Source organism: Hipposideros armiger, unplaced genomic scaffold (assembly GCF_001890085.2).
Source record: "Hipposideros armiger isolate ML-2016 unplaced genomic scaffold, ASM189008v1 scaffold_290, whole genome shotgun sequence".
Taxonomy (NCBI): domain Eukaryota; kingdom Metazoa; phylum Chordata; class Mammalia; order Chiroptera; family Hipposideridae; genus Hipposideros; species Hipposideros armiger.
Genome location: NW_017731640.1, coordinates 547,189 through 570,470, shown reverse-complemented (window position 1 = coordinate 570,470; position 23,282 = coordinate 547,189). Strand labels below are relative to the sequence as shown.

The window sequence follows — 23,282 nt, the reverse complement described above, 5'->3', positions numbered from 1 at the left end:
TCGGACCAGTGTTAGTAAAGCCTGAGTGAGCTCGCCCCCTGGCCGACTTGCTCCGCCTGGTGCTGGCTATAGCGCCCTTCTTCCAGGTTCCCACTTCACCCCCTAACTCTGGGCCATGGGTCTCGGCACCCCCTCGTGGGCAGGGGCCTTCAAGGTCCCACTGGGCAAGTGGGTCACGCATCCAATGGGGAGCCAAGGATGCGGCCCTGACACCTCTCCCACCCTGGCCAGTGCCCTCAGAGGAGTGCCCATCGTGGGACCCGGGACCCCGCACCGAGGGCTCTTTGCCCTGCCTGCAGCTGCGGCCCTTCCTCTGCTGCTACAGGACATCTGCGCTCTGGCTGTACCCCAGGCTCCGCTGAAGGGGAAGGTGGGTATTGACCCATTTAGACTGAGGGGGAGTGAGCAGTTGGCACAGCTTGAGAGTTCAGAATCTTCTCAGAGTCTCAGGGCCTCCACGGAGTCTAGACCTCAGGTCAGTGGGGCCAGACAGACCTGGGGGTGAATCCCAGCTTGGACAAATGATTTTGCTATTCTGTGCCTCGGTTCCCCCACCCAGAACACAGTGTGTAAGACTCCAGACACACAGCCGTCAAAGTGCTGTTCTTCTCTGGGCAGCACATGGCGGGTGGGGCACCTCTGGGCAGAGTGTTGCCCAGGACCCAGCCTGGCATCCCCTCCTTTGCAGAGACCTATCAGCTGTTGCAGGACGCCCAGTCATGGCCTGGCCAGGATGTTATCAGCTGAGTCAACACCTTGGCCAACGTCATCGTGGTGAGCATCCTTCCAGGGTCCTGAAGAGCCTGGGGACACTATGGGTCACCTCCCTGCACCTCAGTTCCTCACCTATAAAGGGGACACCCACTTAATGTGTCTGTAGGAAATAAGGTTGTTTATGCTCCCTATTTTGGAGTCCTTGAGAGCTGGGGGCTTGTGCCAAATTAGGCCCCCGCCCACTAAGAAGACCCTGTTAGAGCCCAAGTGTGGCCCTGGGGGATCCCCTGCTGACAGTCAGACCATCAGTAATGGCTCCTCTGCCCACAGCTCCTCCCTGACCCACTCTATGAACCCCACGGAAACCTGTCCCTGGCTAAGGCCTCCAGCTTCCTGGGTATCCTGGAGAGAGTCCTGGCAAAAGAGGCAGCTCCACGGGGGCCCGCTGCGCTGCTGGCTGTCATGCAGTTCTTGAAGAGGGTGACAGCCATCGGAGCTGGGGGGCCAGAGCCCCTGACAGGACCCTGAGAGGAGCAGGGCCAGAGCATCGTGTCTGTGGCCATCCTGGTCATGGAGGAGCAGCTAGCTGGGGCGGGGCTGTTAGTCAGCGAGGGAAGGGTGGCAGGGCTGGTGGGGCAGGGATCTGGGCTCTGGTTCCAAACTTGCCTCCAGTTTATGGTATAGCCATGGGCTCCATCTCTCTATCCATCAAGAGAAGTTCCTCTCTTGTCTATTTTATAAGTTGAACTTATACGTACAACTGCTCTTGAACAGTAGTTAAACATTGTTAAGAGCCACTAATCAATAAGAGCCTCCCCCATGTCCAAGAATCTGCTAACCAACTTAAGTGGGAGGCTCTCTAGGCTGAATGTTCAGCCATCTTGTCTGCCAAAATGGCCCAGACACTGGAGACCATGAGAGATGCTATCCCGACGGTGAGGGTGTTGGAAACCTCATCCTAGCAAAAGTGGCTGTAGGCCTGGGAGGATCGAAAAGGAAAGAACAAGGGGTCATGGACATTGCCTGCAAATCTCTGGGGCTGAAGAAGCAGAGATGGTCCCCGTTGGCCTCAGAGGACGGAGCTGGACCTGGGTTGGGGGACAGGGTAGGAATGACACAACACAGGAAGCTGGTCCCATGGAGTCGTTCTTCTGTTCAGGTGGTGAGCTGTCCATCCTGGGAAGGGTGTAAGCCCACATTTAACTGGGGATCTGAGGCACTGTGGTAGACGAGGAAAAGCTGGACTCTGAATTTTGATTTCCTTCCCTGGAGAATGGGAATTATTGTACCTGCCTTGCTTAGGCAATGGAGAGAAGTAAATGGGCGAATCAGGTGACTTGCCCAGCACAGAGTAAGCAGGTGTCCCATGAGTGCAGCTTTTCCCCTCTCTGCCCTGTCATCTCCCCCCACACACACACACACACATAGCTTTCCTTTAGGAATCTAAAAGTTGAGCGCCCATTATAGGTCTAGCACCAAGTCAGACCAAAGAAGGGGGAGGCATGGCCCCACCTTCAGAGTACGCTGGGGTTGGCCAAGGGCAGGCCTGAAGACATGCCACTTCACAGATCATTGAGAATGTGTTAACCCCAAGGTCAGGGCAAGTAGGGTGTAAAGTGTGAGCAGGAGCTGAGATGCAGCTTCCTCCCAGGTGGTTGGTGGACCCATGGCCCTGGTGGTGAGTGTGCAGCACCTGGCACCCCTGCTTAGCACCATACTGATTCCTGAGCCGCCCCAAGTGCACATCCATCACCACCATGCCCGTGAGCCTGCCATGGACCCATCCCGCACAACTGGGCTCCGGGTGAGGCCTGGGCTCAGACATCCCTCCTCAGCCCTGCTCGCTGGGAGCTTTCTGCACACCCACAGATACTCCACTCTGTTCCTGCCTTTGCTCATTCTGTGCCCTCCATCCAGAGTGTCCTTTCTCCCTTGAACTAGCAAACTTCTGCATAGTCTTCAGAACCTGCTTGAGCATCACCTCCTCTAGGAAGACTTCCCTGGTTTTAGCTCTCTCCTGACAGTCAGTTCCTCCCTCCTCTGTTACCCTTGGACACACCTCTTGTTGCATTTATGGTGATCACACAGTGCCACCTGAAGCTTGCTGAGTGCCAGGGCTATTTCTAAGTCATTTCTGCATCTCAGGGCGAGACCCCAGCACACACTCAGTGTGTGTAGATTCAGTGGGGGAGCACTTATAGTGGAACTCCAGGCAAAACTTGTGTCCTTCACGTACCCATTGGTTTCTGATAGCTCATTGCTATTCAGGTCCTGTCCCCAGGTAACTCCCTTCTCAATGGCCCCTTCCCTCTGGACTTCGGGACGTCAGATTGGGGAAATTGCTGATCCTCTCGAGCAGAATAGTGGCCTCCTAGACCTGTGGCAGGGAGAGGGGAAGCAGACCCAGCCAGCTGGGCCAGCTCAGCGGAAAGACCTCCCTCCTGAGAGCCAGCTACCTGGCCCCATTTGATCCCAGGCCTGGAGGTGCAGAGCCTACGCTTGAGGGAGGCCAGCAAAGAGGGTTATATGTTCACGATGCCCGGTGGGCGTCCGGAGGGACCTGGCCAGTTGCACATGACCGAGAGTGAAGTGAGGTGGCTCCTCGGAAAAGGTAGGTGAGGGTGAAGGGGTGACGAAGCCCTGGTGGGGTCTAAGTCAAACTACACTGTCACAGTTGCCAGCTCTGCTGCTAAGTCACCTCACTCTTCAGGGCCTGTTTCCTCATCTGTAAGATTGTCATATTAGTAGTGGCCTCGTGGGTTGTTACAAGGTTAAAAGCACATAGTAGGTGTTCACTTAGTCTTCTCCTCTGAACCGTCACATTTTTCCTCAGAAGTAGGTGGTGGAGGGAGCCACCATCCTTGGTGCCACCCAGGGGTGGAGGCAAAGGGCTCTGCCACTTAATAACTGTGTGACCTTTAGGAAGTCATGTAACGTCTTTGAGCCTCAGTTTCCCAGTCTGTAAGGTGGGCAGAGCATTTCCCTCTGGGCCAGCCTGTGGTGCCTGCTCAGTCACTGGGTGGGGTCTTGGGCTCCCTACCCCGCCCCCACCAGGCCTCTCTGGGTTCAGCTGGTTCAGCTCGAGTGTCTTCCAGCACACCCTGGGGAGGCCTGGCCAGGAGCCCCAGGCCCCTGACAGCTCCAAAGAGGCGAGCAGGATGCAGAGGTGAGTGGGCCCCACCCAGTAGGCTGCTGAGGTCCTGGGTGCCCTCCCCAGGGACAGCCCAGCCTCCATCCCCTCCCAGAACCCCTGATCCTGCTGGGCAAACCTGCCCTTAGCAGCCCAGGGTCAACCCTCCTCACACCCAACACACACATTTCTGGGCCTGCCAGAGGTACGCTGGTGGGAATATGGCTCAACTCCTGTTTGAGATCCTGGCCTCAGTGTTGAGAGTCAGGGAGGAGGCAGGGCCTACTCAAATTACCAGCAAGTCCCCAAGTCAAGACCGGAACCCCAAGTGCCCTGATTTCCAGCACAGGACTTTTCCTGATGTTTCTTTGGACTTACTCATATAGGGTGTCATCACCACAGGGCCCTGTATGAGATGACCCCAGCCAGGCATGACCTCTCCTTCACAGCCGCTTGGTGCCCTCCAAAGCTCTCTTTCTCCTCACAGGTTCCTAAGTACCCAGGTGGGGTCAGCCATCATCTCCTCTGGGGTGTGGGACAAAACTGGGGAGGTCGCAACAGCCGTGACCTTTCACCTACAACACCAGGCCCAGGTACTGGTGGTGCTTCTGGGATATACTTATCCTATACTTTTACCCACCCCCCAATATTTGTTCATTGGACAACCAAGGTCTAAAAATGTTCAAGAAAAATCCTTATTCACAAGCCGTCCCCATTGTCCTCAAGGGAAGGGGGAGGGAAGTAATATATTGCACACTTACTTTATGCCAAGGACCTTAAATAAGCAACGTTCATTTAATCCTCCAACTTCCCACTCCACATAGATGAGAAATAAGCTTGGGAGAGGGGCTGTGATTGGCCCAGCGTGTAAGCGGCTGAGCTGGGATTTCGTTATAGGTCTGCATGACTCAGAAAAACTGGTGGTTCCCATTGAAACGTTCAGGGAGGTGTGCAGAGGTCTTCGCTACAACGTGCTTCATAAAGTAAAAATCACCTAAGTGTCCATCAATACGGGACTATTTAACTAGCTATGTAGAGCTACACAATGGAATAGTCAGCTGAAGCTATATAAGGAACGAGGTATTTTGCCATAAACTAACATGGAAGATCTTCAAGGTATGTTGTTTAATTTTATCATCTGTAATACACAAATTCTTTCTCGCTTCTGAAAACACTGGAACATTTCAGAGAAAGCTAAGGTCTCCTTTGCTCATGACCATTAATCCGGGACACACACACACACACACACACACACACACACACACACACACACATACCAGCTTATCAGTCTTTTGTCTATCATCCCAAGACTTTATAAAAATCAACTTGATTGAAGTATATAGTTTTTCATACACTAACACATCCCTTTTAAGTGACACAACTTGATGAGCTTTGACCCGTGCATGTACCACTGCCCCAATCATGACAGAGAACATGTCCACCTTCTCCAAAGGCTCCTTTGTGCCCCTTCCCAGTCAATCTTCCCCACTGTCACCCCGGGAAATCGCTGACCTGCTTTCTGTGACTGTGGATTATGTCTGTCTTTCCTGAAGTTTCATGTAAATGGAATCACGTATTGGCTGCTGTGGTCTGGCTGCATCCGTGTTGCTGCCTGTTCCAGCTGTTTGTTCCTCTTTACTGCTGAGTAGAATTCCATTATACGCATGCACCATAATTTGTTTTCCATTTACCTGTTGATGGAGATTCGAGTTGTTTCCAGTTTGGACTATTATGAACAGATCTGCTATGACCACTCACACACGCAAGTCTTACTCGCGGACATACGATGTCTCACTATTGGGCAAATACCTAAACGCGGACTTTCTGGGTTGTTTAACTTTCTAAGAGACCATGAGACTGCTTTCCAATATGGTTGTCCTCTCTTACATTCCCACCAGCAGCGTATGAGAGTTCTCGTTGTCCCACGTCTCTGCCAACATCTTTGTCTGGCTCTATAATGTCATTCACTATAACAGTTGTGTGTTGACATCTCATTGTGGTTCTAAGTTGCAGTTCCTTAAGGACCAATGATTTTGAGCATCTTTTATACACTTATTAGGAATTCATATCTTCCTTTGTTAAATGTCCAAATCTTTCCCCCAATTTTTAAATCTTTGTTTGATTATCGAATTGAAAGAATTCTTTATATATTTTGGATAAAAGCCCTTTATCAGATATATGTTTTGTGAATAATTTCTTCTAATCTACGGTTACCTTTTCATTTTCTTAAGTGTCTTTGGAAGATAAATTTTTAATTGTGATGAAGTCCATCCTATCAATTTTTTTTCTTGCATAGTTCATGCTTTTTGTATCCTATCTAGGGAATCTTTGCTTAGCCCAAGGTCACAAAGATATTCTCAAAGAAGTTTATCATTTTAGCTTTTAGAGCTCTGATTTATTTCAAGTTAATTTCTGTGTACTATATGAAATTCATTTTTTCCATACAGACATTCAGTTCCAACACCATTTGTTGAAAAGATGATTCTCCCTACTATTGAATTACCTTGTCACCTTTGTTGAAAATCAATTGTCCACATATGTGTAAGTCTATTTCTGGGCTCTTTATTCTGTTTCATTGATCTATATGGTTATCCCTATGTTAAGCCCATATTGTCCTGATTAGTGTATCTGTATAGTTAAGCCTTGAAATCAAATCATGTAAGCCCTCCAACTTTGTTCTTCTTTTTCTAAATGGCTTTGGCTATCCTAGGTTCTTTGCATTGCTATACACATTTCAGAATCAGCTTGTCAGTATCTATGGAAAACCTCCTGGGATTTTGATTAGGATTGCACTGAATCTCCTTAATTGAATGCATCAATTTGGGAGACCTGGCATCTTAACAATGCAGCTTCCAGTCCATGATCAAGGTATATCCCTCTGTTTATTTAGGTCTTCTTGAATTTCTCTCAGTAGTTATAGATTGCTTCCAGTATACAGGTCTTGAAGGCATTTTGTTAAGTATATCCCTATGTATTCCATAGTTCGGGATGTTATTGTAAATGGTATTGTTTTCTCAATTCAAGTTTCAATTGTTCATTACTAGTATGGAGTAACAGAATTGATTTTTATATAATGACATTACATCCTGCAACCTTGCTAAACTCACTTAGTACTTCTAGCAGCTCTCTTATGGAGTCCTGAGGATTTTGTGTGTCTGGATCATGCTGTCTGCAAATGAAGACAGTTCTGTTTTTTCCTTGCCAATCCATGTCTTTTTCTCTTTTTCCTTCCTTGGTGCAGTGGCTAGGATCTCAACTTCAGTGCTGAATAGGAGTCGCAAGACCAGACATCCTTGTCTTGTTCCCCACCTTAGGGGGAAAGCATTCATCCTTTCACCATTAAGTGTGTTGCTAGCTGTGGCTTTTCATAGGTGCCCCTTTATCGGATTAAAGTCCCTTCTCTTCCCATTTTGCTGAGTATTTTTATCATGAATGGCTGTTGAATTTTACCTAATGTGACTTTCACATTGACATGATCATATCGCTTTCTTCTTTTATTTGTTAATATAGTAAATTGCATTGATTGATTTTTAAATGTTAAACCAACCTTGACTCCTGGGGTAAACCCCTCTTGGTTATGGTGTTTTATCCTTTGTATATATTGCTGGATTCAATTTGCTAATATTTGTTAAGGACTTTTGTGTTTATATTCATGAATGTGATCTGTAGCTTTCTTATACTGTTTGCCTCTGGTTTTGTTATGAGATTAATGCTGACCTCATAAAGTGAGTTAGGAAGTGTTCTCACCTCCTCTGTTTTCTGAATCAGTTTTGCAGGGTTGGTACTATTTCTTCCTTAGATGTTTGATAGGCCAGTGAAAACCAGTGAAGTCTTTGGGGCCTGGTGTTTTCTTTGTGGGAAGATTTTAAAGTATGAGTTCTATTCCTTTAATCAATATAGGGTTATCTGGGTGTTTTATTTCTTCTTGAGATGGTTTTGGTAATTTGTACCTTTCAGGGAATTTGTCCGTTTCATCTAGGTTGTCAAATCAGGCAGTGCCCAGAAGTCCAAGTTCAGGGTGATGACGTAGGCCCCTACCCCTGCAAGAACTCCCATCACTCTCCAAGGCCTTAGTCTGCTGGGGAGGGGGACACCCATGGCCTTTCTCCAGAAGCTCTGATTCCTCCATAGCCTTCCTACTCCCCACCCATCCTCTGCCAAGGGCATGGCACCAAAGCCAGTGGGTCCCTGCAAAGTCAGGGAGTCCCAGGGGTCCTTGAGGAGGGGGAAGAGGAATCCCTTCCAGATTCCATGTCCCCCAGACCCACTACCCAGCCTCAGCCCTTCCTCTGGACAGCTGCCACCCTCTTCCTTCAAGTCAGGTTTGGGACTGGAACCCTATCTCCCCATTGCCATGACCTCTACTTCATGCCACCTCTGGGTCTTTGAGAAAGGACAGCCAAGTCCAGCTGAAGGTTCCAGCTACACCTAAGTCCTGAGCCGTGGTCCTGGCCTGCAGCCCCGGTTCCTCTCTAGGCGCTTCCCAGGTGCTGCTCTCCCTGAAACCTCCTCAGCCCTGCCTGCTCTCCACAGGGCCATGGTGAAGCCGGTGCTGGTCCTCCTGCCTGTCCCGGGCCTGACGTGGCTGGTCGGCCTGCTGGTGCACCTCAGCCCAGCCTGGGCCTATGCGGCCGTGGGCCTCAATTCATTTCAGGTACCTCTAGAGCCTGGACCCCCTGAGACCGGGGCTCCAACATGCACTGGAACTCAGAGGGGGTGACAGGTTTGTCAGGGGACTGAGGAGAGGGTGACCTCATCATGGGAGGCACCAACAGCAACCAGAGACAGTGAGGGTGGGGATGGTAACAAAACCTCAAATTGGAGAACAGTAAGTAAGTACATCAGTGAGGATTCTGTGACCCATTTGATAGTTGAAACGGAGGCCCAGAAAGGAGATCATTAAGATCCCTCCACCCTGGCACTCAAGGGTAAGGCAGAAGTTCCAGCCCTCAGGCTGGTGCTAGAGCCACTTCAGGCCTTGGTAGGAAGCCAGGGATGGTGGTGCAGGACACCAGGGACCTCTCCCCTTAGGGTCTGTGGCCTCCTAAGGGGTCAGCCTGAGCTGCTCCATTGGTGGGAACAGCGGTTTAAAAAAGGGCTTGGTTAGGAGGACAGCGCCTGACCCACACAAATGAAGTAGTAACGGTGGGACCATAGGAACCGTCCTGTGTGCCTGTCAGGCCCTGTGTCCTGAGATGGGTCAGACCAGGTCCCTGTCCTCAGGGGGTTTGCAGACTTGTGGGAGACCCAGCCATGGACACAGACAGCCACAGCCCAGGGGGCTGAGCGCCGGGAGGGAAGGGGTCTGAGGAGGGCCCTCCCTGCCCCCACCCTTCCCATCGGCTTCCCTTGCACCCACCCCCACCTCTTCCTGTCACCCGTACCCATTATTCACAGCGTTCCCAGCCCAGGTCCCTCTCAGGACCAAGAAGGAGGGTGGCCCAGGGCCGGACAAAAGCAAGCTCAGGAAGTCAGGTGCAAACTTCACCCTGGGTCCACATGTTCTGAGAGCTGAGCCTCTTGGGGACCGTCCATCCTTTTCTCAGAGAAGGGGGCTGAGGCTGTCACAGCCACTTAGGATGCCTGGGTGCTCTCTCTGAGTCCTGAGCCAAGCTCATATTTTTCTCTCCAAACAAGCCTTACAAATGGAGAAACTGAGACCCCACGAGGTCACTTGCCCAAAGCCTCCCAGTAGGAAGCAGCAGCGCTGGGGACAAGTCCAGAGTCTGTGTTCTCAACCACTGGGGTATTCAGCCTTGACCGCAGCGGGGTCTGGCTCGACCCTGGAGGAGCTGCTGAGGCTAGATGGGCACTCGGGTGGGGAGGGGCGCTCTGACCCAGTCATTCACTCTCCCATGGGAGATTGGTTGAATTCCCACCAGGTGCTGGGCACCGTTCTAGGCACTGAGGACGCAGCAGCAAAGGAGGGCACCAAATGCCCTGAGCTGAGATGAGTGGGGGGTACAGACCACGACCACGACCAGGGAGGGAAATGTTAAGGGAGGGGTGAGGCAGGGAGCAGGAGGGGTGCACAGGGTGTTGATCACCTGGGTCCTGGCCCATGTTGTTTTTTCCCCCTGGGCCTTGGGGACTTGCCATCCTCTGCCAGGCAGGTGTGGGAATGAAGAGAAGAAAGAAAGGGGGGATTGCTCGGGGGAGGGGGGAAGTCATGCCCAGGGAAGGGTGTGGAGAATAAAGAAAAACTGGGGTCCCAATGCTATTCTCAAAGAAACACGGATCCCAGCGACCTGCCCGGACTTGCGCAATAGGGGACAGAGGGCAGTGCCGAACCCTCTTCCATGACACAGACATGCCCCTCTTCCAAGCCCCGCCTTCCAGAGGTCCACGGGTTCGAATTCCAGCTCTGCCCCCGTCGCTATGTGACCTTGCCTGGGTTTCTCCACCTGTCACAGAGTGGTGAGGGCAGCAGCTTCCCGTTGCCATAGTGATGACTCCAGCTCCATCCCTGCCTGTGGCCCTCAGGTGGATAGAGCTGCAGCCCTGGAACCAGTGCCACCACTCCTGCCCTCTCTGCCTCCCTCCCTTCCCCTTCTCATCGGTTCCCCTCTCTGTGTCGCATTTCTTTGTCTCTGTCTCTAAGTTTTTTCTGAGAGATTCTTTCTCTGTCTCTCAGGCTCTCTCTGTCATTGTCCCCTCTCCTGTCCCCTTCTCTTCTGGCATGGATCCCACCTGGCTCTTCCTGGGCCTCTCTCTGTCTCCACTTCGGTTGATCTCTGAGCCCCCAGTCTTTTTGTTGCTTATCCGACCTCTCCCCCTCTCTGTGACCTCTCTTGCCCCCGCCCCAAAAGCCTCAGAAGGTCTGAGGCACTGTCCCCCACCCCAGGCCTCAGGGTCCCTCTCCATCAAATGGGGAGGATGAGTCCACCCCGCCCCCACCATGGGGCAGCTGTGAGGGTCAAGTAAGACCCCAAGTGGGATGGTGCTTTGTGAGCAGTGAGGCCCTCGTGGTCCATGGCACTGAGTCCTGCGCACACAGCACCTCCCAGTCCCATTAGGAAGCAAGTTCTGGCCTTGTCCCCACTTTCCAGATGAAGAAACAGAGGCTCAGAGAGGTGAAGGCCATTCAGCTAGAGGCACAGTCAGAATGCAATCACAGGCCTGCCACCCCAGGCCCCGACTTAGCCTTGGAGCTTCAGGAAGGTGTCCCCATCCCAACTCCCACCCCACAGCGGGGTGAAGCTGTGAGGATGGGCAGAGCATGGAGGGATGGAGAACAGAGAGGCTACCTGGTGGCCAGAGGCTGAAGGGGTGGGATGGGTGGGGCCCCTCCTGGTTCTCTCTGCCATAGAATGCCACAGCTGTCCCCCACCCTGCAGTGTGAGAGATGGGGCTGGGCAGGGTTTGTGCTCAGCCTGTCTCTCTGAATGTCTCTGAATATCTCCAGGTGTGTCTCTGCTGTGGCCTCAGGCCAAGTGGTCGGGCGGGGTGGGGGTGGGGGGGTCCCAGGCACTGATGCCCACACATCTGTTGGGTCTGTCCCCAGGGGCCATACATCTTTCTGGTGTGCATTGCCTACAATGGGGAGGTGAGTCTGGTAACACCAGTGGCTGGGGGTTGGGATTAAGAGGGGCTTGCCTGAGGTAGGGCTCTGTCAGCCCACAGGGGTACGGGGAGGGTCTCGGGCCTGACCCTGGTGCCTGTTTCTCCAGGTCCGGAACGCCCTGCAGAGGATGGCTGAGAAGAAGGCAGTCGAGGCATTCATGGTGCGGGCAGGTATAGGGACCAAAGGGCAGGAGGTCCCAGCCACAGCCACAGCCCAGGTCCCAGCTGCTACAATCTCTCCTTTCAGACTCGCTCCAGTCCCCAGGGCCAGGCATCCCACCCTAGGACCTCAGGTCCCTGGGAAGCAGCCCAGAACAACCACATAGCCTTGGCTCCACCCCAAAGACATTTGGCTCTCAGAGGTATGGCCTCCCCACCCTCCAGTAGGGGTGCTATGCGATGCCTCAGTTTCCCCAGTGCTCAGGTAGAGCAAGAGGGCAATGGTGCATCCTGTTGACCCATCTGAGAGACAAGGAGCCTGAGGCTCAGGAAATTCTGCAACCATGGGGCCTGGAGGATGCTTAGAAATGGCTGGTTTCCTCCCACCAGCACCACCAGGAAACAGGGGTCCCTGGTGCCCAGCCCAGAGGTGGCGCTTGCCCAGGGTCACCTTCCCTAGGTATCCATACAGAGGGGCTTTGGGGGTTCTCAAAGACGGGTAGGTAGATGAGGTTCGGACCCTGAGACAGGGCATGGGTTGAATGATTTCAAGTCTAGGACAGGAGTTCCAATCCCAGCTTCTAGTTCACCTGCTGTGTGTCCTTGATCAAGTTACCTTCCCTCTCTGGGTCTTCTGTTTCCTCATCAGGAATGGGGTGGGGGGGGGCGGGAACGGCTGGAAACTGAGTGGATTCTTAGGATCTTTGAAAATGAGGTCCTTACCCAGGGTGGGGGAGCAGAGAGATAGGGGGTGGCTGGGATGGTGGGCTTCCCCCTGGGGGTCCAACAGGCCCCCATTCCTCAGTTACCAGGCTGAAGCATGCTAGGAGCAGCTGGGAATGCTGACTGCAGGCTGGCAGAACCTGAATGCCAAGGTCGCTGGGGGTGGGGGAGTCATCACCAAGGTAGCCGAGGGCCCCCAGGGTATGGGGGTGCGGGGGTGTGGGCTTACCCCCCTGATGGACGTCCTCTGTCCTCAGGCTGTGGAGCTGACAGCATTCAAGGCTGCAGGTAGAGCTCCCACCTCAGGGGGTTCCCCTTTTCCCCTTGGCTCCTGGACACCCCTCCCCCGCACTGTACCAGAGTATCAGAAGTGATGTGAGAAGCAACCACACCCGACCTCCCACAATTTAAGGGCCCTTCCTCTCACTATGCTCCTTGTGGGTGCCTGGAAGTCCTCCATTAGCACGCTGTGGACTCTGTCCCTGAAAATGCAGTGCTCCCTGGGAGAGGGTTACGTAGGGAATAAGTTTGGGTCCCCTTCCCAGTGCCAGTGCTGCCAGGAGGAGCAGTGAGCAAAACGCCTGCCTGACCAGAGACCGCCTTCCTCTGTGTACCCACTCCCTCTGGCTCCCCAAGCCCAGCCTCCTGGCCTCACCCCACTCTCAGTGCCCTCATCCTGATGCCTTGGCTCTGAGAGGCCTTCCAAACGCTGTGAGGAACAAGCGCTCTCCACCAAGGCCTCAGTTTCCCAGCTGGACAGGTGACGGGGGAATGATAGAGGAGGCCTGTGGGCAGCGGGACAAAGCGGGGCCTCCCCAGGCCCTGCTCAAGTAGAGGACTGAGCCTGGGGAGCTCAGGCTGGCCCAAGGGGAGTCTTGGGGACCCTGGCCACTGTCAGCCTCCCTGAGCCTGAGTTCCCACAGTCTTAAACCAGAGGCAACTCTATGAGGGGTGGGCTCAGGACTGTCTAGCCTCAATCCCTGTGATTCTTTCCAGCCAGGGAAAGAGGCCCATTTATGGAGCTCTTACTGAGGCTGGGCTTTGCACTAAACACCAGGCGTCTGCTGGCTCCTTTAATCAGGCCACCCGAGGAAATGGGGGTGCTTTCATCCTCCCATTGCATGGATGAGGAAGCTGAGACACAGAAAGGAGCCAGGACTAGCCAGGGTCAGTGGTAGAATGGGGTCAGGTCCCACCCCCACTGACGCGCAGCGGTAGTCACATGGGTATAAGTGTTGGTACGTTTGAACCCAGGTCTGTGTGACCCCAAGCTCCCAGCTGGCCTCCATCCCTGCCTGGCTGGTGTCTCAGTCCCTTAGAGTCTCAGCTGACCCTTCTGCAAAATGGGCTGGAGGCGCCCCCTGCAGGCCTGTTGGGAGGGCGCAGGCGCCGAGCACGCCAGGTGCGTTCCCAGAGGGCCTGAGCTGCCCCTCCGCTCCCCCTTCTCCAGCCCCGCGCCCAGCCCTCTCCCCCAACCCCCCACAACCTCCCACCCACGTAGGCGCAGCGCGTCTGGGGGAACAAGAAAGCGGCAGCAGCGCCTCCGCGTTCAAGTGACAACGCCTTTGTCTCTGCTGAATGGGTGGGTTGCTAAGACCGCTCGTAGCAACAGAGCCGCATCCCCCTCAGCCCACGGCCCGGCCCTACCCTCCCGACGCCCCAGCCTCCCAACCCCACCCCGCGACCTACTCAGGTGGCCTGAGCCAGAGGTGGGGGAAGTGAGTGCTGCCAGCTCACCGTGCCTGCCGCGCGCTCCTGAAAGCCCATGGAGCCGTCAGGGAACGCAGGTGTGCCTCAGGTGGAGAAACTGAGGCTCAGAGGCAAGCTGAGGAAGACTGGCCAGGGCACCTGGGCCAGGATTCCTACCCAAGGTCTTTTCTCAGCTTATTCCCAGCCCCCTCATTATCTTGGGGGGTACAGGGGTCCCCCACTCTGATCCTCTGTAAACCCAGTCGAAGGGATGCATTTTCCTCCCGGGTTTCTAGAGAGAATGCTTGGCGCTTTCCTCCGAGCTCCTCCTGGGACATCTGATAGGCCCAAGGGGAGGCCCCTGAGGGACGGAAAGCAGCATGGACCACTGCCTACTCCCAGCAGCCATCGTCTCTTGCTCCGTCTAACGCCACCCAACCTCCCGCTGACCTCTCCAGGTCCCACAGCTCTGCCCCCCTAGCTTTATTCTTCTGCCCCTCCCCTCCGCCCTGAAGTTCTGACAGCCCTGCCGTGTCTCTTGTAATAAACTCCTCTTGTGATCAGTCCTTCTCTGGGATTACCCTGGCCTGGAGAGGGGACGACATGCCAAACTCCCTGGGAGAGAGGGACACGGGAAGCTGCCACTTTGGCTTTGGGACTCTAGACAGCTCCAGCTTAATCAGCAGGGTAGGTGCAGCCAACACTTACTAGCACCTACTATGTACCTGGCAGGTGCTGAGCCCTTTACTGCCTTCAAACCGCATGTCCTCACCTCAGCCTTGAGGCCACCATCACCCCATTGTACAGAGGAGGAAGCTGAACAGGCCACGGCTTAGTCCTGGGTCTCCCCAGCCAGGTAACAGTCAGTGTGAGCGGGAGCCGCCCAGGCAGGCTGCTCAGAGGAGGCATCAGGGCAGGCGCGATTGGCTCCAGGTCTGATGAGAGCCATGCTGAGGAAAGGGCCCAACTCCAAGTCTGGCTGTGCGGCCAGGTCCTGCCATTACCCGTTCTGGGGCCACAGGCAGCATTCTTCTCTGAGTCTCGGTCTCTTCTTAGGCAGAACATTGTCAGGGCCGAGGTGAGGAACAGTGATGATGTGGTAGGGCTCTGCACCAGGGCAGGCCCCAAGGCAAAGGGCCAGGTGAACAGGGACCCAGGGGCTGGGACTCGGACGGAGCACAGAGGCTGTCCTGCTGACCTCAGCCTGGCTCAAATGCTGCTGGGGCCAGAGGCTGGGACACAGCTGAGGAGCGTCAGAGCAGCCTCCCTGCAGGAGGCAGGTAGCAGCCTCCCTGCAGGAGGCAGGTAGCAGCCTCCCTGCAGGAGGCAGACATGGGTGGGTGGAGGTGGGGCAGGGCCTAAGACCCAGCAAGGTACAAGCTGCACCCCCCCCCCCCGTTCCCTCCGCGACCTTAGAAGGTGCTTCCACCCTGGGTCCTGCTTGGGTTACATCTGGGGGTGGGGGGCTGACCACACAAGGGCAGAAGACTGGGTATTTTGTTCTGGGGCTGGGAGGCTGTTGAACCTCTTGAAGCCCAGTCTATCATCTGCAGAATGTGGAGATCAGGTCGAGCTGAACGGGGAGGGGCACTTGGTGGTCTCTCCTGCCTCCATTTGCAGTGTCCTCTGTCTCCTTCCCCTCATCTCCGGAGAGCTCCTGCTCCCCCTCAAACTAATAAGGACTGGTGGGAGGAGGGGCCGAGGGGTGGGGACCAGGACTCCCCGCCAGTCTCCCCTCCACCTGCTCCATACCCTTCCTCCCCAAACACACTCTCTTTACTCTCCAACCCAAATAACTTCTCTTGGGTTCCCAGACATCACTGGCTGACACCCCTCCATCCCTTTGCTCACACCTTCCCTCTGCCTGGACTCCCAACAGCTGTCTAACTGGTCAACTCCTGGGAATCCTTCAAAACCCAGGTGGATGACACTTCTATAAAGACTGCCTGTCCCGCAGGAGCAGAATCAGTCACTCCTCACCTTATCTGGCTCGGTTACATGATGTGTCACATTGGACTATGATCTGATTAAGACAGTGTCCTCCTACAGAACTGGACATCACCCAGAGGCAGGGACCAGGGCATCTGCTTCACTTCGTAAGGCGCCAACAGGGGAAGCGATGCTTCTTCCTTTGTAAAAAAGCCACTACCAAGCCATATGCCTAGGGCTACCTGGGCCAAGAGGGGGCGCCTTTTTCTAATTTGCACATTAAGGTGGGTCAGGAGTGGCCCTGGGGATAAACAAGGTTGGTCAAGGTGGGTCAGGGCGATGGAGGGCGATGGCCCTGCCCCTTCTCAGTGTGTGACTTTGGACAGGCCACTTCACCCCTCTATACCTCTTTTCTCAAATCGTAACGGGCTGCAAAGAACACATGAAACGAGGTTGACGTGGCAGGCGAAGCCCTGGGGAGGTACCTGGAGCAGAGGAAGCCTCCTCCGCTGTTGGCTGTTCTCACTGCTGCCACCATGTGGTGGGGGAGGGGAGGCAAGGGAATCCGCCAGAGGGCGGGGCCAGGGGCCTGTGGCTGGCTACCACAAGGGCAGAGGGGACAAGGCCAGTGCTCTCAAGTCACGTGGACCCAGGTTGGAATCTGTTCCTGCAGATCATTGACTGAGGGGCACTTGCCAAGTGCCTCTCCTGGATTATAACTCCTGCCTCACTGGGTCTCTGTAGGAACAGTGAGATAAGGGATGGCACACAGCAGGTGCTCACTAAACAATTGCTCCCTTCTACCCAAGATGGCGACTGAGCTGCACCACCAGGGTGGCACTGAGACTGAGGCCCCAGAAGGCACAAGCATCTCCAAGGCCTCTTGGGTATGGCAGGGTCCCAGGGATAAGATGGTGCCCAAAGGCCTCACAACAGTGCCTGGTGCCCCCCACACACCTCATCCTGCTTCCCCAGAGTTTTGAAACAAAGGTTACCTGAGTGTCACCTCCATCTCGTCGGAGCACTGCACCACCCTAGCCCACCCAAACCCATGTAAAAGGTTCTGCTTTGGCCCCAGAATGTAAACAGCCAAAGGTAGCTGGAAACTAATTGCAAAATTTATTCCAGAGCTGCAGGGGCTGGGAGATTCTTAAGGGCACTTCTTGTTTGGGGCTGTGGGTCTCCGGCCTTGGCGGGGACACACACTTCCGCGGGCAGGGGTAGGGATTGAGACAGGGAGGCAGGGATGCCCAGTCACCTCCAACTGGGCAGGCTCAGCGCAAGCTGCAATGGCAACATGAAGCAGGACAGGCAGTGGGTGCCCAGCCCGGGGACAGAGAATAGCTGAAGCCTCTCCCTAGTGCCTGGCCCTGGAGAGTGGCTTTTAGGACAAAGGCAGGAGGCCAGGGAGTTGAGGCCCAGCTTCAGGGGTTTGCAGCAAGGGACCCAATGGGGAAGGGGCTTATCGGCAATGTCCCTGATCTGCAGACCCATACACCCTCCCCTAGGTCACCCATATTCCCACCCACAGAAACTCTGAGCTCCCCACAAGGCATCTTGCTGTTCATTGCGTGGGGCAGGGGCAGGGGGTGGGGGGCAAGCAACAGCTTTTCTCTGGATTGGAATAGGGCTCAGAAATAATGAATGACCCAGCTCCACCAGTGATGTACGTGGTATGCGGGTGTTTGGGGAGAAACCATGGGCTGTACTTGGTGCTAATCCCCAAACCCCAGCCTCCATCCCCAAATCTGTTCCCCACCCCCCACATACACACCTTTCAAGGAGTATCTAGATTAAAAAACAAACAAAACAAATAACCTCTTGACTACAGCCTTGCAGACAAATACCAGCCTGGGCTGGGCAACTGCGGGTAGGGCTAGAATGTTGATTGTGCCAAACTTCTCCTCTGGTGGGAGAGGGATAGAAAGATGATTGTAGCAAAATTCTTTTCAGATAACGTGTCAAAGTTCTCCCCTGCAGAAGTCAAATGGGGTAGAGGGCTAAGGAGGAGGTCTTTTTATCCTAACCAGTCTCCCAATGTCCTCCAGGGCCTAACTGTCCCAGTCCAATTTTGCAAACTCAGATATCCCTAGTTTACAAAACAGAGGGCTTCCCTCCTGGTCCCTCTGAGGGGGTCTCCAGAACCAGATGATGCCCACTCAACTTCTTTCTGCTTCTGTTTCCAGGAGAGGGAGGAGGGATGGCCTCTGACTCAAGGGACACTGAGGCCCACCAGGGATTCCCGAACCTTCTCCCTGGACCTGTGCTCCAGGCTCCAGGACAGACAGCTAGGAGCTGGGAGCTGGGAGCAGGAGGAGGGGGAGCGGTAGCTAGCAGCCACCTCCTTGGAGCACTCTGAGTAGCAGGCAAGTGCCAATGGCTAAGGGGGCCACCCCACCTCAGCCAGGCCTTGCCCGCCCTCACCCACTTCCCAAACGCAGGGCTTCAGAGAACTCAGGGGCAGAGGCCTACAAGGTGGGGCTCCTGGGTCGGCATAATAAAATAAACCATCTGGAGGGCCGCCGGGGTGGCTGCGACCCCTCCCCTGGCCCAGGCCCCAGTCCCACCCAGCCCAGGCTCAAGTCTGCTTGGCTTGCAGCATCTCGATGAGTAGGTTGTTGCGGGGCATCTCGTTGCCCAGATGCTTGTGGTACAGGTATTCCTTGGCCTGCATGCTCAGTGCCCTCACCTCCACCAGGCACAGCAGCAGCTGCTGGAACTTGTCCCCGCAATGCGGGTAGTGGCACAGGGTGTAGTCAAGCAGGGCGGCATTGGCCTTCTCCTGAGCGTCCTTCACCAGGCTGTGGTTATTCAGGAACTTCACGTCTGCAAAGGGAGGAGCTCCGTCACCATCACCAGCCCATCAGATCATCAACAGTCACTGGCATCACCAACACCAACATCCCTATGATCACCAAAGACATGGGCACTGCCACCGTCAGTGATGCAACCACCATCTCCCCATCACCATCACCATTGGCACCACTATGGCTGATGAACACTGCCACCATCATCGATCACTAATACTGCATCCTTATGTTGTCCCCAAACATGACCACTGCTGCCATCATCAACCAAACCTGAATCATTCCTGTCCCCGTCATTATCACCATCACCATCATCACCATAACTGAACACCACCATCATCAGCAGTCACCAACACCAACATCCCTGTGGTTATCACCAACACAGCCATTGTCACCATCAACCACGCAGCCACAATCACCTGTCACCATCATTACTGCCGTTGTCGTCATCGCAGTGATCACGACGAACACCTCCATCATCACCAAGCCCATCATCAACCTTACCAGGTGTATCCCTGGGCATGTTATTTAACCTCTCAATTTCCTCATCTGTAAAATGGGGGTGACAATAGTACCTACTTCACAAGATTGCCGGGAGAATTCAGGGAGTTGACACGTGGACAGTGCTCAGGAACAGCGTCTGGCACAACAGCGATAAGGCCCGATATGCCAGTTGTTACCATTATGACTCCTTTCACCACGGCCATGACCAACACCATCCCCATCCCCATGGTCAAAACCATCCCGTCCTCATGGTGGTCACCATCAATGTCACCACCCTGCCACAATCATCACTGTCCTCGTCACCAGAGAGGTGCACTGTGAGTGGAAGAGTCCCATCTCACAACTGTGAAGCATGTGTACTGGTGGCTCCATTCTAAAGAGCGACAGGCACTCCTTGGGTCTACCCTCTGACCAATCAAGAGGCTCCAGTACCACAAGGAGATTCTCCCATGGGGCCATGGGGGCCCAAGGATGTTCACTGCAGCCGTAGTTATGATGATGGGGAGGTGCCTGGATGGCCATGTGGTGGCTGCACCGCCAGGGAGTCCTGTACAGTCAACAGAAGTAACAGAGCAGACATAACACAGAGCGATGAATGAATCTTTAAAAACATGGGGCTGACTGGAAAAAAGCAAAACAGATAGATCCAGAATGAGGTCTAGAAAACAAAGATCTCTCCATAAATTAAAATGCTAGTACACAAAGCAGGCACATTAAGTAAGGACAGGGACAAACAAAAGATCCGAGTTACACATGATGAAAATGGTTGCTTGTGGGAGGGAGAGGAAGGCGGTTGGCTTCACGTGACCAATGGGCCTTCGTGCCGTGGATGAAAGAGTGTGATCAATGCATCCCCGGACACCCAAGGTCCAGTGAAGAGACAAAAAATAAAATGTCTTAGGGGTGAGGCGGATGGGGGTTCAAATCCCAGCCCCACCATTTAGGAGCAGTGGCCTGTGCCCTGCCCCCTCCTAACCTGAAAGGCCTTCTTCCTCTATGAAAGGGGCCATGCCCACTTTGCAGGGTGAGAGCTGGGTGCAGGGTCCTATACAGGTGCCTGGCTCCCAGGGGTGCCCAGAGAGTGTCAGTTTCTTGTCACACAAATCCTCATCACAGCTTGCAGGCCTCTTTCAGCTCCAGGGCAGCATCTCCAGCTGGTACCCTGCCTGCAGGCTGAGGGTCTGCAGAAACCTACAGAATCAGTCCTTTTCCCCAAAATCCTAGCCCGGCCTTGCCTGGAACGTGGCATCCAGCGGCTCAGAAAATGGCCGTCCATCCACTTCCGGCCCAGCCCCTCCCACCCCCAAACCTACTGCTGCGGGGGAGTCGGGAGCCCAGCAGTGTGCAGCCCTTGGCCCTTCTAATCCCTCTTAACACCCACTGCGCCAGGAGCGCTTCATGCTCCTGGCAACCCTGATCCCCAGCCGCCCCCAGCCCGCGCGCTGAGGCCTGTGTTGTCCAAAGTCGGATTTAGGGAAACCGGAGCTGGGCCTGCGGCCTATAGCAGGATCTGGCCCCCATCCTCCACTCCCACTCCCAGCCCCCTCCCTTTCCTTTAATAAGTGAGCTGGGGTCATTTTCTTCCTCACCTCCTCAGGATCACCACTAGCCCATGAGGCACCTTTGTGTCAATTAGAAAGAAGTGTCCCCTTGTCCACAGAGGCACAGCTCGGTGAGGGGCATACAAGCTGGATTTCAGCCCCTTCTCATCCCCTGCCTAGGTGCCCTTGTGCAGTGAACAACCTGACCAACTACACATGGCAGCCCTGCTCCTTAGCCTGACTTGCTCCAGACTCACTCAAAGGTCATAGGAAGTCCCCCCTCCAACCTAGCTCCATCCCTATCCCACCCTCTTTCCATCTGGATACTGTCCCCTCTACCCGCTACCATCCTTGGAGCTGGGCAAGTCTCCTAACATTGTTTTCTGACAATTCACAATAGGAGGCTAGGGGTCCAGAGAAGGGTAGGGACTAGGTCAAAGCCACACAGCAGTAAAGGGGGCCAGCGGGAACATCTGGGGGCAGGGGGGATGACTGACTAGGATGCTGCAGTAGAGGCAGGAGTGGGAGGAGCCCGGAGGCCCGGAGCCTGGGCTTTACCTGGATTTACTGTTCTCAGCACACGACCAGGGACAGTAGGGCGGAGTGCAGGAGGTGGGTGCAGAACAGGGACAGCTTTCAGGGACAGCCCCCCTTCTAGCAGTTCTATGGGTTCCGCAGCTCTCTACAGACTAGAGGTCCCCCACTGTCCCCTTTGAGGTGGGCTACAGGGCTAGGGAGGGAAGCACAGTCGCTAATTAAGCCCCAACAACTACAGTATAAATGGACCCAGTTTCCTGGGCCCCAGCCAGGCACCTTGCTCCCAGCTCAGTTAATCCCCGCAGACACCCACTCAAGCAGGAAAGGGCACCCCTCTGGTGCAGAAACAGTGAGGTGTGGGGGCCGGCTGAGTGGCGCGATGGTTAAGAACTCGCTTGGGATGCCAGAGGGCCCCGGTTCGGATCCCACATATGAGGGCCAGTGACACTGCCCTCCACAGCTAAGATGCTGAACAACAGCTCAACCTGGAGCTGGGCTGCCGTGAGTCGCTGGCGACGGCGTAGGCTGCAGCCCCTGTGGCAGTGGGTTGCCATGGGCTACCGTGTGTAGCCAGCAGCCAGCGTGAGCGGCCAGCAGCCGCAGTGAGCGGCCGTCCAGAAGCCGGCGCCTGATCTGCCTCACCAGGGAAGAGCGCAATGACGGTGCCAACTTGGGCCAGTGAAGCAACATCCTCCACAACTAGATTGAAGAACAAAAATGACAGCAACTTGTCTGTTCCCCTTCCCCCAGTTCCCCAGCACTGTTCCCATCCCCCCAATTCCCCAATAAAAATCTTTAAAAAAAAAAAAAAGAAACAGTGAGGTGTGCCTGGAACACACGATAGCTGCCAGAGTCCGGATTCAAACCCACGTCTCTGGCTCCAAAGCCCTGTCGGCAAGCAGGAGTGGGGTCAAGCTTGGACATGATAACGTTGGGTTTCATCCAGTCCAGGAGACACATTCAAGGGCCTACCTACCCCGCGGTCCTAGGTTTCCTCAGAGAAGCTACTCTGGACTCCAGGCTCAACTTTGTCTTCACCTTGAAGGATGCCATGCCTCCCTGTGCCCCCATCTAAAGGGACTGTGTGAAGACTGTGGGGTAACGGACGTGACAGCCAACATCCCACCGAACACCACGCCCTTCTTCCATCAATCACAGAGCAGGGCTACACAAACCTGAGATGCCCCCTTAATGCATCAGGGGTTCAAATCTCAGCTCACCACCAGCTGGGTGAACTTGGGCAAGTTTCTTCCCCTCTCAGAGCCTCAGTTTCCCGTGATCTGCAAAATGGAAGTAAATTAATCGCTGCCTCCTCACAGGTAACCCAAGAACTGGACCCATTCTGTGTGCCCAGCTCTGGGGCCCTGAGCCACCACAGGTTGGAGATTGGCACCTTCTAGAAAAGCCTGCTCAGCTCCCAGCAATCCTGGAGGTGGGAGGTGGGAAGGGGCTGGGAGATGGCACCCCCGCCTCAGAGAGCAAGCCCGCTAGCTCTGTGGAGCTGGGGGCCCCCAGGTTCTCAGAAAAGCCCCCTTTTCACGGTTTAATTGAATATTTGAATAATCTTTTCATTCCACTGAGGCATAAAGAATGTTGTCCCAATAGCGGTGACTCAGGCAGGCGCCCCCGCGCACAATGGCCCCTCGAGTGGGGCTGCTATTCAGGCCGCCTTTTGTTGGCGAGGGAGCAGTGGGTAAATTGCAAACGCTTAAGGGAATGCTGCTGCCGCCGCCTCAATGCAAGTCAGGAAATCGAATGTTAGGTCAATCCATTAAGCTTCGATTAAGTCCTCTGCAGAACAATGCCAGCCGGGCCCATCTTCATAAACACCGTGATTGCCAGGAGAGAGGCACTAATTTTAATTAAACCTCCTTACCTGCCTCCTCGCCTGCCTGAGACGGCTATTTAGACACCAAATGGCACCCTTCTGCGGAGGCAGGCGAGAAGGAGGCGTTGAGTGGGCTGGAGGGCAGTGGGGTGGGGAAG

At 54.6% G+C, this 23,282-nt stretch overlaps 1 protein-coding gene across 9 annotated transcripts in view; it reads right to left on the bottom strand.

Moving 5' to 3' along the window:
• Window positions 1–17,035: 17,035 nt before the first annotated feature.
• The window catches only part of NR5A1 (nuclear receptor subfamily 5 group A member 1), a 29,951-nt gene continuing 23,704 nt past the window's right edge, over window positions 17,036–23,282 (bottom strand). For 5 of the 9 annotated variants that reach the window (XM_019658778.1, XM_019658779.1, XM_019658780.1 and 2 more), the window contains 3 exons: window positions 18,597–18,733; window positions 17,682–17,881; window positions 17,036–17,191 (listed from right to left, as the gene is read on the bottom strand). In XM_019658778.1, coding sequence (XP_019514323.1) covers window positions 17,696–17,881; window positions 18,597–18,733 — 323 coding nt within the window. In that variant the 3' untranslated portion in view covers window positions 17,036–17,191; window positions 17,682–17,695. Of the gene's footprint in view, window positions 17,192–17,681; window positions 18,734–23,282 lie in introns of those variants that run through there. The other 4 variants (XR_002125783.1, XM_019658781.1, XM_019658783.1 and 1 more) reach the window with 4 other exon arrangements.